The sequence below is a fragment of the Marmota flaviventris genome, chromosome 3, assembly GCF_047511675.1.
Source record: "Marmota flaviventris isolate mMarFla1 chromosome 3, mMarFla1.hap1, whole genome shotgun sequence".
Classification (NCBI taxonomy): Eukaryota; Metazoa; Chordata; class Mammalia; order Rodentia; family Sciuridae; genus Marmota; species Marmota flaviventris.
Window position 1 is genome coordinate 19,160,763 of NC_092500.1, and position 15,326 is coordinate 19,176,088.

General features: G+C 34.6%; 1 protein-coding gene across 4 annotated transcripts in view; it reads right to left on the minus strand.

The window, feature by feature from the left end:
• Positions 1-15,326, minus strand: part of Parpbp (PARP1 binding protein) — a 63,201-nt gene that overhangs the window by 39,718 nt on the left and 8,157 nt on the right. For 3 of the 4 annotated variants that reach the window (XM_071609589.1, XM_071609588.1, XM_027945518.3), the window contains exons 1-3: positions 14,085-14,138; positions 9,387-9,620; positions 4,031-4,135 (exon numbers count right to left, since the gene is read on the minus strand). In XM_071609589.1, coding sequence (XP_071465690.1) covers positions 4,031-4,135; positions 9,387-9,581 — 300 coding nt within the window. In that variant the 5' untranslated portion in view covers positions 9,582-9,620; positions 14,085-14,138. Of the gene's footprint in view, positions 1-4,030; positions 4,136-9,386; positions 9,621-14,084; positions 14,139-15,326 lie in introns of those variants that run through there. The other variant, XM_027945582.3, reaches the window with a different exon arrangement.

A 15,326-nucleotide genomic window follows, 5' to 3' on the forward strand; every position in this document is an offset into this window, starting at 1 on the left:
TTCCTACATTTAATTTAACATAATCTGTTTCACTGTACTCTACTATTCAAAAATAATCAAGACTTACTATTATGTATACTCCTAATCCTTACTGGGTACAAAATCAGGGTTTATGCTTCCACATTTACAACTTACTCTTTAAGGCTAAAAAAATTCTAAACTTCTGATCTGTGATCCTGGGCAAATATCAGGGAAAAACATCTTGGAGTCCTCACAGATGGAGTGTTTCTTTTAACTCATGGCTGAATTGGACATCTATCCCCATCATTATGGTCAAATAACATGGCAGTTATGGTTTCCCTGCTCTTGTATGTGCAAGTGGGTTTTAAAGAGGCTCTCTGTAAAAGCAGTCCACATGAGTACAGTTATGATGTCCAGAAGCAAGGGCTTAAATTGACAAAATCCACAAGACTGAAGCTTTTCCAAGATACCGAAAATAAGGATACTGTTCTATTTATTTGTTTAATAAACTGATTCTATCCATACCACAAAATATTTGGAGATTTGTTTAGAAATTGGGCAATTTTATTTAAGCTTTCTGACAGTTCCAAGTTGCTTTTCCTATCCCTTAATTGTTACTGAAATGCTGATATTCAATCTCAGTTTGGACAAAGTTTTTCTAAAATAAAAAAATTTTGCAATTTGTACAGGTATTTTTTGCCTCCTTGGTTAACACATACATGCTTACATTTGCCAAAATAATAATAATAAGTTGGATTAGAACAGATATACTGATAGAATTTTTTATTTAAGTAATGATTTGGGGGGCTCTTCATTCTTTTTCCCTTTATTACTCAGAATTCTAAAACAGTAGTTTAACACTTTAGGAAAAATAAAATAAAGAAACAAAAATATTGTTTCTTAAATTCATTCCATTATTCTATTTGAAGATTTTGGTGTAAGCAAATTTGGTGATCAAAATATATCTTGGCAAGATCATAGCCCAAAAAAGTAACTTTAGCCTTTCAATAGAAATATATTGACTTCCCAAAATACCTTCTGAAAAGAAAAATTAGAAACTTCAGAGCTGTCAATGTGGCTCTAACTTTAATGGCCCTCAGAAAATCAAATCCACCAGCCAATTAGTAAGATAAAATTCTCCTAGAAAAGACAGTCTCAGGAAGCAAAAGATTAAAAGCACAGGATTAACACAAAGAAACAAATTATGAGTTTTTTGTGAGTTTTCTTTGGTTGTTTTTGCTTTGTTTTGGTGATGGGCCAGGGCTTCAAACACAGGGCCTTGTGCTTATTCACTTATTCAGGCTACACCCCCAATCCCTATCAGTGTTTTTTAAATATACGTACAATGAAGACCCATCAATTTCTCCATCATGGAAATCACTTTAGGATAATGTTTTATAACTGTAAGCTAAAATTCTAAGAGATTAGAACTTTTTACATATACAAATCAGCTCATTTCTCTTTTTAAAAAGTATATAAGAAGCCAGGTAAGTTTGCCCGCACCTGTGATCCCAATGGCTCAGGAGGCAGGAGGATTGAGAATTAAAAGACAGCCTCAGCAAAAGCAAGGCACTAAGCAACTCAGTGAGACCTGCCTCTAAATAAAATACGAAACAGGGCAGGGATGTGGCTTAGTGATCTAGTGCCCCTGAGCTCAATCCCAGGTACCAAAAAAAAAAAGTATAATAACAATTATTCTTAGATTCTCCCCTATAGAGCACCAGGAGCAAGACAGATCAAAGAAAAGGAGGCTGTAAGAGATCTCCCCTCCTCATACATGAATGTAGTTCTTAAGTGCCACTGAGAAAAGACCAGCCAATTTGGTAAGCAGTTTGTCAAGCTTTGGAGCAGAAGAGGAAAAAAAGTGAGAATGTAAGTGAAAACTTAATTTTAAGAAAATAGTTAAAAATCACTAAAAGGAACATGGTGGTCTGGGCAAGAAACATTCAAGGTGGGCTTGAGAGAAAAGAAAATGCTCAAAAAATCTAACAGGGCATAAATAAAAACTACAAAAATAAAAATCCATGACTCCACAGCAATCTACAAACAAAAAAGGAGAAAGTAGAAAAAAATCTTATTTGCCTCTTATGTATACCAATTCCCATGGTAGAGAATTAAGCATTAACCTTGACGTTTTAACAGAACCACACCTCGTCCCATTTAACAAGATAAAGCTTTTCTTTACTGAGAAATGGCAGGTAATTAATGTACACATGACAAAAAAAAAGACTCACCTTTCTACAAATGCTAAATATTTGACTCAGGCAAGGATCACCAACGCTTACATAAAACCATTAGGGAAACATTGTTGGGAAATAAGGTTATTTATACAGTGCTAAAGTATCACCCCACAGACATATGCTGACAGCAAAGGGAAAACTACATGTTATTTTTTATTGTTTTTAGTTGTAGTTAGACACAATACCTTTATTTTATTTATTTATTTTTATGTGGTGCTGAGGATCGAACCCAGAGCCTCGCATGTGCTAGGCGAGTGCTCTACCACTGAGCCACAACCCCAGCCAACCCGAAAACTACATTTTTATTTTGTAGAGATCTTGCAATTTGGGGCAGCCTGTTTGTGCCTTCTGAAGTGATACAAAATGAAATTCTCCACATCTGTTATAAACTATTTCTTATAAAATGTTAAGCCCAAACTTAAACTTCTAATTTCCAGTTTAATAGAATTACAGCAAGTAGCTGGGCATAATGGCATGTGCCTATAATCTCAGTGACTCAGGAGGCTGAGGGAGGAGGATCAGAAGTCCAAAGCCAGCCTCAGCAACTTAAGCAAGCCCCTATCTCAAAAATAGCAAAACCAATAAAAAGGACTGGGGTGTAGATCAGGGATAAAGTACCCCTGGGTTCAATACCCAGTACTAAAAAATTAAAAGAGAGAGAGAGAGAGAGAGAGAGAGAGAGAGACAGACAGACACAGCAAATAAAAGAACAAGTTAAATATTACCAGAGTATTCATCAGATAATTAAAAAGGAAGAAAGAAAAAGATGAGGGGAATTCTTACAAATTAAGAGTCTAAAGAGATATAAAACCATTTTGGGGACAAATGCTGAAATTGGAGTAGAAAGGTAGTAAATTATATTAATGGGTATTTAAGTTTTCTTTATATGATAAGCGATACTGTGGCCATCCCTAATTTGCAAGAAGTATATGGTAAAGAATTTTAGAGATAAGTGTGAAGGATAGAAACAAAATCAGATATACATAAAAAAACTAAACTAAATTAAATCCAGAATGCAGGTATTTACTTGAAGGCAGTAATAAAATATGTTTTTAAAAGTACAATCTGTAAAATATAGGTCTTCTGGAAGAATCAATCTCAGAAAAGTTTTCTGAAAAATTAAGAAGGTAATTCACCAATGTGAATTGACTTAATGCAGCAGTTTGTTATACAAGTAGGTGCACTCTAAATCTTTTATACACCATGTTTTTAAAAGTATGTTAAATATAATTTTACTATTTTTCCCAGTACTCTCTAACTCTTGTCAATGGTGATTTAATTAATCATAAAACTTCTATAAATATAATTCCCATGGTCAGTGGGGGTCACTACATGCAATTAGATACCTAGCAGCTGAAAGCAAGTCGTATTAGACCAAACCTGTATGTGGCTCTAATGTTCTGTGATTCGTTTCCACAGCAAAACCTGTGGTCAGAACTCTTAGTCGTAGGTAGTATATCATTTGTATTACTTCGAAGGATACAGGCCAGATTTTTCAATAAAACAATAAGAGACTCACACGTCTAAAACAGTATATGTGAGGTGCAGAAACTGATAACTGAAAGTTCACCTATTTTTCTGGTTCTTTGAACGATACTTATTTTTGCTTAGTGGAAGTTGCCTTGGCCCCAAACCATGAATAACCTGATTAGTATCAGGCTCTCTCTCTAGACTCCAATGTATTAATTTTTGCAAATAGTTTATTTCAACAAACTAAAGACTTATAAAAATTTTTAAAAAACAAAACATTAATAGCTCCAATGAACCATCAAATACATAGTGATTTGAAGGGGCTCATATTCTGCTTTAATTTACTAATCTATCAATACCTTTTCATGATCCTGGTTGTGTTTCACTGGTGACATTGGCATATAAAGATCATTTTCATCATCTCCTGCATGCTCTTTGCCACAGAGAAAATCCAGTAGTTGAATCTGCAGAAAATATAGGGTATTACTAATAAAAAAAATTCACACATAATGTCACTGATATTCCAGTGCAGAATATTACTTGATACTTGTTGGCAATTATTGACTATACATGGAATTCTTCATATGAGATATTAGCATGATATTCTTTTTCATATTTCATAAATCCTTCGACTTGACTAATAAATGATAATCTTGATCAAGGATAAGATTTGCAGGTCCTCTTCCTTCAGGGCATGGAATTAAAATTTTTGTTAAATAACAAACTTATATTTAAATTATAATTAAAGGATAAATTATAGTTAAATAAAGAAACTAGTAAGATTCATCATTATCCTTAAGAGTTCAGGAATTTTACCAGAATGTGAAGAGGCACATATGTTTTCTCATCAATATAGCCTGGAACTGTTAAATACTCATCATTAGCAGACTTGGGTCTCCCAGCTAAGGAAACTGTTTATTATAACTAATATTCATATTTAATTATGCCCTCATATGCATCTTCCTTGGAGTACTATCATTTTCATGTTAATTCCTCTAGATTTAACCTCCAAGTTTCTTTTCCTTTATTTCATAATCTTGTATTTATTCTGTACTTTAAATTTTTATTGTGCTTGAATAAAGAAAATGCAGTATATATACATCATGGAGTTTTATCTAGCCATAAAGAATGAAATGATGTCTTTTGCAGGAGAATGCATGGCACTTAAGGGGTGAACCTCATGCAAATAGAATGGAGATGGATAGAGGAAGGAAATCCGGAGGAGGGAGAAGAAAATGGGAGGTACTGACCAAATTATATTGTTTTATTATGTGCATGTATAAATAAATCTACTATCACATGTAATTATAATGCACAAATTAAAATCAGACAAATAAAAAAATTTATTGTCCTTGATTTTCAGGATACTAACTTGATTTTGAATTTATGTTTTTATCTTCTTTTTAAAAAATTCTCATAAAAATGGCTTATTTTTCAAAAAGAATAGGAGTTACTCTGAAGTATTTATCTGTATGTAGTTACACAACTTTTTCTGCTTCATACTCTCATGCTTTATTTGAAAAATTAACAAGCTTTTATCACTTTTATAAGCATGATAATTTTATAACCTGGTAATTGCTAAAAAAAAAAAAAGGGGGGGGGAGGGGAATGAACCTGTGTAAGAGCTTATAGAGGAAGAACTAGCTCATAAAAGTCACAAAGGTGGAGACATCTTACACAAAGAATAAATTCTTATCATACTCAGAACATCAGTTGATGAAATGCTAGCCTGCATCTAATTCCTCTTTGTGAGAGATTTCATTCTCTCTGTTGAAAGCCTCCAAAGAAATGCAAGGAGAATGGAATTCTTGAGGCTGAATACTTCCCCCACACACACCTGCAGCTTTGAGAATAAAGCTTTTATCCATCTCTTAAAACAGAACACCCTAGACCTTACATGTCCCTACAATCTATTATATACTATTTTATCAATCCAGTCTGTGATAACATTTATAGGTAGTCCTTTTGATCCCTCTCTAGCAACAGGCTTTTTTTTAATCTCCATGCCTGAGGAGAGCCAGCCCACCTGTCCACACACCTGAAAGAGGGACCCAAAAGCAGCAGAGGAAGGGTTGGGGTTAAAAAGCTTTTTGTTTGTTTGGGGGAAGAGAAAAACAAATGTTCGTGGATAAAGTTTGGGGCCGAGGGCACAACATGGGACAAACATTTATAAGAACAAAATCTTGCTTTGTATTTAGTAACCACAAGGTGTCCACAAAGACAGGTGTCTCTGAGACATGAGGACTTTGGAGGTTTGCTGGCAGTTTTCTGGGTTAAACTGAAGGGCTTGGGCTTCTGCTTCTGCCCAAGATGCTGGGCAGAGGCCAATAGGGTAAGATCTTCCCTAGGAGTGAAGAGGTCTGGTGGCCCTAACTGCCCACTGCACCTGTTGGAGGCCCAGATCATGCAAGGCCTCCTCTTTCTGGAGGTGGCTGCAGAGCTGACCCCTGCAGGCATGGGGGACCCATGCTCTGGATCTCCCTTAACAAAGGTTAGAGGAATCACCTGGTGGTCTCAGGTTCCAACTAGGGGCCGCTTCCTCAGGAGAGCTGTGTTTTCTGAGCTTTCTCAAGAAGTCCTTTCCTACTCAGAGTTTAGCCCCAGAAGCTGGGCCTTGGGCTCCAAATACCACTTCCCCGGCTGCCCTGGGCAACTGCAGGTCGTACCCACCAGTGCCAGTGCAGTCCTTCAGCCCAACACCCTGATATATTCCCGGTGCCACACCACCCACGCTGAAGCCCTGCAGATGTGGCTTGTTTTTGGTTTGGAGTTTGTTGTTTGCAAAATCTAGGAAGTCTTATGTGTGGCTGCTATCCTTGAGTTTCCTTAAATAACTAATAATTATGTATATTCAAGTTGTCATTCCCCTCTAGCAGTTCCGTTCTGTTGGGCAGGTATGTTGTCAGCTGACCTATCCTTCTCTGGCTGCTGGTAACCTGTGGATGGTTTGTTGGTTTTCTTCACTGGCAGTTTGGGGCTCAGCTCTAACATGACAGCTCTGCAAGTAATGGAAGGTGAAATGTCTTCTATGGCACAGCAGTGGAAGAAAAAAAAAAAGAGGCTGTCAAAGCGAACGAAGTCCCATGTTCTCCCAAGCCTCACCAACAGGAAGCAAGCCCACCCATCCGCTCCTTCTTGCCTAGAAGGTCAGGGAATCTGGGCATACTCACAGAGGATATTTTCTGACCTTGCTCAGAGGATCCAAAAGTCTCTGTGGTTAAGCTCTTCTGCTCCTCACCCCAGATCTGACGCTATCTTTCAGATACCCACTAGTTCATGAGAAAGCAAGCTGTTCACAAATCTCCACTTCCACTCCAGCTAGAACCAAACCTTGTCTGCTTCCAGATGCCTATGGCGCTGCAACCATGGTCCTCAGGAGAGGAATTATAAACCAGAAAACGAAGGTGAAAGGGGAATGCTTCAAGTTTACAGGTTGCTGTCTTAGCTTTATCCTAATTCCTCATAATTCCTGCCTTATTTAAGCTATAATAAGAAGCAAATAAATTTTCAGAATCATTTGGAATAGTCTACTATATAAGTTTAAAGGCACTTAAGCATAAATTAGTGTTATATTTAGTACATTTTTGAGAAATACATCTGTCCATTTTTTCCTCACTAGAAATTTCCTTAGAGCAAGCATAGATATCAAAGACCAAACTACTAATGTTTCAGAGTTTAAATATAGAAAATTTCTTCATGCACTACATTTTAGCAGTTTCAATTTTCATTCCTGGTGTCCTTCAAGGGAGATATGTTACTATTTGGAGACCACCTCCCTCACAGACAACCCAAATGTGCACCTTATATATCTCATACTACAGGTTAATACACTCAAATGAGAAAGCTTTTTAGAGAACTCAGACAGGGGCAAGGCACAGGATGAAAACAATGTGCCTAAAATCCTCAGTTAGATCACACTAGTGCTGGTTGATCTTCTTTCTTGTTTCTACAACTCAATGCTTATATATGATTAGCCTCTCAAAAAGAATGATGTTAAAAGTAGTAAAAAATCATCTCAACAAGCAAGCAAAAAAAGTACAACTAGGGGAGAATTTACTAAGTGAACTATCTCCACTTTCAAGTACCCTTACCACACTGTGGATGTGCATGTGTGGGATGAACATGCACGTGGGCAACACATTTTGAGGAAGTTACAAGCAAAGGCCTCCATGGAGCCCAGTGAGGCAAAGACTACAAACTGCCAACTCTCCAACTCCGTGATCTATTTTATCCTTGAATGTTACTACCCAGAATAATGACTATCTTCTCCACCCTCCCTCAGCTTGGAGTGCCCATGTGACTAACCAAAATGGAAGCAAAAGAGCTATGTCTCCCTAAAAGGAGATTACTGTTCCCTCTTACTACTTCCTGTAGCAAAGAATGCTGATACAATGTCTGGAGCTTCAATGGTCATCCTGAACCATGAGGTAGGTGGTCTTGAGGACAGAGGCCAAGAATTAAGATGGAACATGAGATGGGGAAAGCAGCATGACAGGAAAAGCATGGATCTCTGATAACCATGAACTATCACATCAGTCCTAGTTACATATATTTCAACATCTTTTAGGAGTGAAATAAGCTTCCATTTTTTTCTAACTCACTTTTTTAGTAGAAGTTTCCATTATAAACAGCTAAAACAATATTACCATATGGAAATATTTACAAAGTATTCAAATTATCTTATAAAATATAGTAAACATCTTTTTCTAATTCCAGCTACACTTATTTAGCTATTACTACTATTTAACCACTGCTTTATAGCATTCAGTAAATCTTAAAGAGCACCTTCAATGCTTTTAAAAAATTAGATACAGATGAACATATTCTAAAAAAGGATTCATAAATTCTAATGTAAACAAAACCAAACTGTAAGGGATGCTACTGTATTTAATTTTTTAATTTATATCCTATTAAAAAATAACCATGGTTGTACAAAAAAAGAAGTCTATATCTCACACATATTGTCCCATACTATTCTCATAAGATAAATGACACTCCCATCACAAAATAAAATATTAATTAATCCATAAGAGAAAAACCATAATAGTCATTCATATAACATATACTGAATAACAGATGCACATTCAACCAAGAAAAAATACATTTTAGAAAAGCAATCCTTGACATAATTAAAAAAAAAAAAAAAACAGGCATTTGGTACTGATTTGTTACAATATTTTTTGATCTAATAAAAAACTGTTTTAGCAACCAAATAATAACACAAGTGTAACAAAATTTACCACCCAAATATTTCTTTCAAATAATAACTAGCTTTCAGGTACCTAAATTTTCCATTCTTAACATGATCACCAAAGCAAAAACATTATCAAATTACTAGAGCTTTTGTTTTTCTCCGAGCATGTTACTAACCAGAACAAAGACTATATTCTCTGCCTTCTTTCAGAACCTTCCTCAAATTACTATAACTGTGTAACTATGATTTAATGGTGCATGTTTGTAATCTCAGCTACTCCAGGCAGGAGGACTGCAAGTTCAAAGCCAGCCTCAGCAACTTAGCAAGACCCTGAATAACTCAGTGGGACACTGTGTCAAAATAAAAAAATAAAAAGGGCTTGGGATGTAGGTTGGTGGTAACACCCTTGGGATTCAATCCCCAATACCAATAAATAAATACATATGTACATATACATATATAAAAGTAGCCTAGCTGAAATTTAGTTCTATTAAAATAGGATTATTTTAAAAAATACTTACGGGGGATATCATGTCATTATTTTCACAATTAGAAGTCAAAATCCTACATTTTTTATAAATGTCGATCAGATCTACCATATTACTATTTGTCAAAAAATCATCGTAAGTCTTCTTAATGTCCTCATAATGGTCAACCACTTCCATATCTTCAATGGGTAAGTTTAATTTCTCATGTAGTAAGAATTTCCATGTCATTAAAACATCACTGAGAGAGACTGTAAATTCTTCATAGTGCTGAAAGAGATGATGCCAAGAGAAAAAAAGGATAAAGTTGGGTGCTAATATATTCATTAACTTATAATTGAGATGGGAAATGCACATAAAATTTTGATGAGGCAAAACTTGCACACGACAAAACTGGCAAACAAAGTCATAGACTTATTTCCTAAATTTCACTGGATTTCTTCTACTCAGGGTCAAAGGAGGAGTGGGCAGTGATCAGTCCTTAAGTACTACTGACTGGGAAAACATTTGTTTCTGTAATCTTTACTTCCTTTTAATTTATGAGTTTTTGCTGTTTTGTTTTGTTTTACAGTCCTGGGAATTGAACTCAGGACCTCACATGTTAGGCAAGCCCTCTACCACTGAGCAACATGGATCTGCAGCCTTACCTAATATATCTTTAATCTTTTATTAAAAATTGCTAACGTCATAATGATTCCTACACAACACAATGTTTCAATGTCTTGAAAATGTGGTCTTAGGAGTTTTTTCAAAATGATGTTTCATTCCATTAGTGTTGGAGGGTAAACAAAATATCAGCGCTAAAACCTAGGGCTTGAAAATAATTTTGATTCTTCCCTGTTTATAGACACACTAAACTTTAACAAATAAGCGTTAAAAAGCAAAAGTCAGGTTTTTTTCTATAGGTTCTCAGATGTTTCTAATCAGGCAAAATATTCTTTGCTTTCTCTATTTTGACTTTCTAATTTTCCCGAATGAAATAAAACAGATTGTAATCTGGCTACAGTGACTTATAGTTGCTTAGAGACACATTAATGTTACCAACATGTTTGTGTGTCAGTATTTTATTTAACAACAAAAATTTATTTAAAGTCTCTTAGTCAATATCTACATGATAAATTCTCTCACTGGACATGCTGAAGGTTTTGGTTTTTAGGGACTACATGCATTCTTTTCCCACATTAATACTCTACATACTAATAACACTGACGACTAAAAAATGCCAGCTTTCATTCAGTAAAAATTTGTTTCTTTCCAACGTAGCATGAGTAACAAATAAGTTTCAGTATTCATATGTGGTTTTGTAAAATGTAATATGTGCTACCTTCAATTGTTATGTTCCCTTAATATATTAGTAGTTTCTGCCAATACCAAGCCCTTTCCACTAAACCCATTTGAAGATGGGAGGATAATTAAGAACTGCATAATTCACTGAAACTAAATTGTTAACACCATCTTTATACAATGAAGAATAATAAAAAGAAATCAACACACCCAACCCACATTTTCTATATATTTGATGCATTGAAATCTTTATCTTCATATCTTTTTTGATAATCAGTCACATTTGCTACTTACTATCCAAATTTATGACAAGGTGTCCAAAGCTGTCTTAAAATAATTAACTCTACTTTTCCATCTGGAGACGACTAAGAAAATCATCCTGTTGTTCTTAGGATAGGGACCTATTATACCAGGAATATGAAAATTCACTATTGTGTATGAAGCTAGTTCAATGAATAACCAAAACAAATCAGTAATTCTCAAACCCAAACATAAGACAGATTTGTAATTTCCCAGCACTGCATCAAAAATTGGTTACTTAAATTCCCAATTCCAGAAAGCTTACAGTCCAGAAGATTTCCAAGTGGTATTAAATTAAATAAATCCAGATATTTAGAGTTTCAAAACTCACTTATTTTATCTCAAAAATTTCTAAAACTGTTGTTGGTATGACACTCTTCATGTTTAAAATCAATTAATATTTTTGCCTAATGTAAATGTACAATTTATTCACACTCTGTTGAATACAACCAGTTAAAATAAAACCATGAAAGCTCCGATCTTGTGAGAAAAGGTTTTGACTAGATTAACAGTGTTTATACTGGGACGGTAAAAACATTTTAAATCCAAATAAAAATGCACTCCAGATATCAGTTTTCATGATCAGGTGCCCACCATGACAGCATATTCTATTTTTCAAACCAGTAACAACTGATTGAGAGAGTCTGTGGTCAAATCAGAAAATGTTTTGGTAGGAGAACACGCCAGCTGGCTAATATATGAAGGAAGTTCAAAATGTTCGATTCTTTAATTCTCTGATGGACCTAAGGATTGTATTTCATAAGAATCAAATGAGCAAAGCAAGAGTTACACATTTTTCAGAGCACTTGTACTCTGATTATATATTATATCAGTTACTTTATAATAATTCAAAATTGTAAATAAAATTTACATTTTTGAATTATGAAACTTTTGTTCTTAGTATGAAAGATAGCAGGTCTACTAAAGAGCATTAATTAATTGTGTGACCTTGGTTACTGACCTTGCTTGCTAGTAAAAAGCATTAAACCATAGTATGACCAGTTTCCTTGGTTAAAAAATGAGATTGTACAAATGAAATAATACCTGATAAATGGTAGAACAAAAAATGTCAATTTCCTTTCTCTTTTCCTACTCTAAGTAAAATAATTGTTGGGAGAAGGGTGGTACATAAATGCAATAAAATTTTAAAACTTCTTTCTTCTCGTTTCTTGGGTCACTATTAGGTCATTTTCAAATGTGACAAGTCTACCATAGATGCTGAGATTGCTTTCCATGAAGTAATAAAACTGATACCTTTGTCTATTGCACAAAATGAAACATTTGAAACCTTCTCAGTAAGAGCATATAAGGTGAAAAATATTCTATATAACGTAATTGCCAGACAGATTCAAACTACGAAATCATTTCCAAAGAAAGAAAAGACCACAATACTATTTGCCAACTAATGAAGTTATATAAATTCATTCCTCAATGAATCTATAGGTTACCTTTTTAGCAACATATAGCTTTTGGAGTCATGAGTCAAGCCAAAAAAATTCCCCCTCAAAAAGAATGTGAAAAATATAAAACCCAAAGATTATTGTAACATACTTTTTCTTCCATTTAAGCAGTTAATAAAACAAGCATGACATGACACACTAACAATTCTACTAGGTATTCAAGAGTTTAGTTGTAATAAAATTCAGTTGTAAGGACTACACTATAGGACTCATGCTTTCAAACTTAAGAGAACTTAAGTAAAAAGAATTCAAAGGATAAAACATATAGGTAAAGGATATATATATAACCCACTTTACCCTACTATTACCATACGGTATTATGTAGGGGCGTGTGTGTTGCTTTATACTGCTGAGTGCTTGGAAGTCTGAGCACAGTTGAGGGTGCCTGCGCTGATGTGTCCATAGAGCTAAATAAAAATGAACTGCAAAACAACACCACTGCATACACAATTGTGAACTGTGAAAAGTTCAGTCACGACTCACCTCTCCTCTTCCCCACCTAGAATCTGAACTTTCACAGTGAATTAAGTGAATTGGCAAGCAGCAAATTAGCAAGCAGAAAAAGACACTGAACTACTGCTTACATACACACGCCCTGAATAAAAACTGTCTTTGGTTGAATATTTCAATATTATCAAGATTTTTATTATGACATCTAAACGTCTTCAGAGTATATTTTACTTAGCTTGTTGATAAAATATGTTCATCCTTTTAAAATGAGAGGATTTGAATATGTTCTGATTCCAGAAAAACAGCCTTCAATCATATATAATACTGATACTTCATCACCTTAATGTCTCTATTTTCTAGTAAATGGCCACCAAGGTTTAACTCCTGCTATACTGTTCTATTTATATAATATCTTCAGAATCTCTTACTTACCTTGGTGTCATTTCTTCAGATTATTAAAGACAGACACTTTAATTTTAAATTGGGAGTCAAATTGGCAAGACTTGGATATGGGTTGCAATGGGGAACAAAGGAAAGGGACTATGGGATAACCCTTGGGTGTTGGGTGTCTCTTTCAGTGACCAGTGAACAATGGTATCTACTATTAAGAATAAGAATATGAATGGGAAGACAATTTAAGGAAACAAATGAAGTGCACTAGTTTTAGGAATTGATGTGGAGATGGTAATGGAGCAGCAAAGGAGCACTTGATCATACCAGACTAAGAACCAACAGATTTCCAATATAAATGCTGGTGAAATGCATTCAATTCAAGTAGATCAAATGAAGGCCACTGGAAGCTACTCAGGGAATAAAGATATGGCACTATAAATTATGCTGCTCTGGAATATTGAAAACTTGGGCTAAAAGCACTAATAAAGAGCAGATGCAAGAAGATCACTCTCAACTTCCCAATGTTTCTTACAGCAGATTAAATCACCATGTTAAAAAGTCCTCTCTATTCCAGAAGGAAATTAACATTCTTACCATCAAGCACAGGAAGTTGAGGCCAAGAGAAATCTGAACAGGTCTCTTTAAATAACCCCACCTTCCTAGCCTCTTCTCTATCCAATTAACTACCTGGCTCAATCTCTTTGCCATGTCACATTTTCATTTTATTAGTCTCTGTCAAATTCCACACATAAATGTTCAACTTAAACTTTCTTTTGGGTTTTCATTTCCTTATGAAGACTCCCATGTCACATTAAGACTTGTATTAAATAAATCTGTGTGCACTTACCCTATTGATCTGTCTTCTGCCAATTTAATTCTTAGGTCCAGTGGAAAAACTCTAGAAGGGCAGAGGTAAAATTTTGCCTCCACAAAACATGAACAAAGTGTAAAACAAGGAAAGTATATAAAATATGTTCAGAATCTTTCAAACAATACAAAGATAAACCAACTTAATGGTGTCATAAGCCAAAGATATGAACAGAGAATTTAAGAAAAGTCCTAGTCTCATAAAGTAAGTTTGGAAGTATGTTTTCTACAGTGTTCTGGAAGAGATGGAGAAGGGTTGAAATTAGTTCTTTCAATGTTTGGGAGTATTCACAGTGAAGCCATGAGGTTTGGGGCCTTTCTTTAATGGGAGACTTTTTATTACAGGATTCAATCTTCATGTCATTTGGTCTGTTCAGATTTTCTATTTCATCATGATTCAGCATATATCAAGGCATCTGAGTATTTCTTCTAGGTTACACAGTTGTATATTGTTCATATTAGTCTGTTCAGGGCTTGGAATGATCATTTATACTTCTGTATTATCACTTGTAAGGTCTCCTCTTTCATTTATGATTTCTTTTATTCTTAGTCTAGCTAAATGTTTGTTGATTTTATCTTTTTAAAAAGCCAAACTCTTAAGTTTCATTGATCTTTTCTGTTGTTTTTCTAGTCTTTATCTCAAGTATTTCTGCTCCATTCTTTATTATTTCCTTCCTTTTGCTAACTTTGGGCTTAGTTTGTTCTTCATTGTCTAGTTATTTGAGGTACATTAGGCTGTCTATTTGAGAAATTTTCTTTTTTGATGTAAATATTTATTGCTATAAACTTCCCACTTAGAACTACTTTGGCTCCTTCCCAGAATTTTTTTGTTATGTTTCCATTTTTGTTTGTTGGAAGATATTTTAAAACTTCCCTTGTAATTTCTTTGACCCTGTGGTTGTTCAGTTTATTTTTTTCATTCCAATGGTTTGTGAATTTTCCAAAATTCTATTATTGATTTCTAGTTTTATACCATTGTGATCAGAAAACATACTTGATGTTTCAATCTTAGATTTATTAAGACTATTTGTAGCCTAACACAGGAACTATCCTGGATAATGTTCCATGGGTACTTAAAAACTTTTCCAAAAAATTAAATAAGAGGAATACTTCCAAATGCACATTAAGAGTCCTGATGTGAAAGCCAGAAAGAGATATGATGAGAAAAGAAAACTGCAGGCAAATATCTTCCTGATGAACAATAGATGCAAAAAAACCTCAA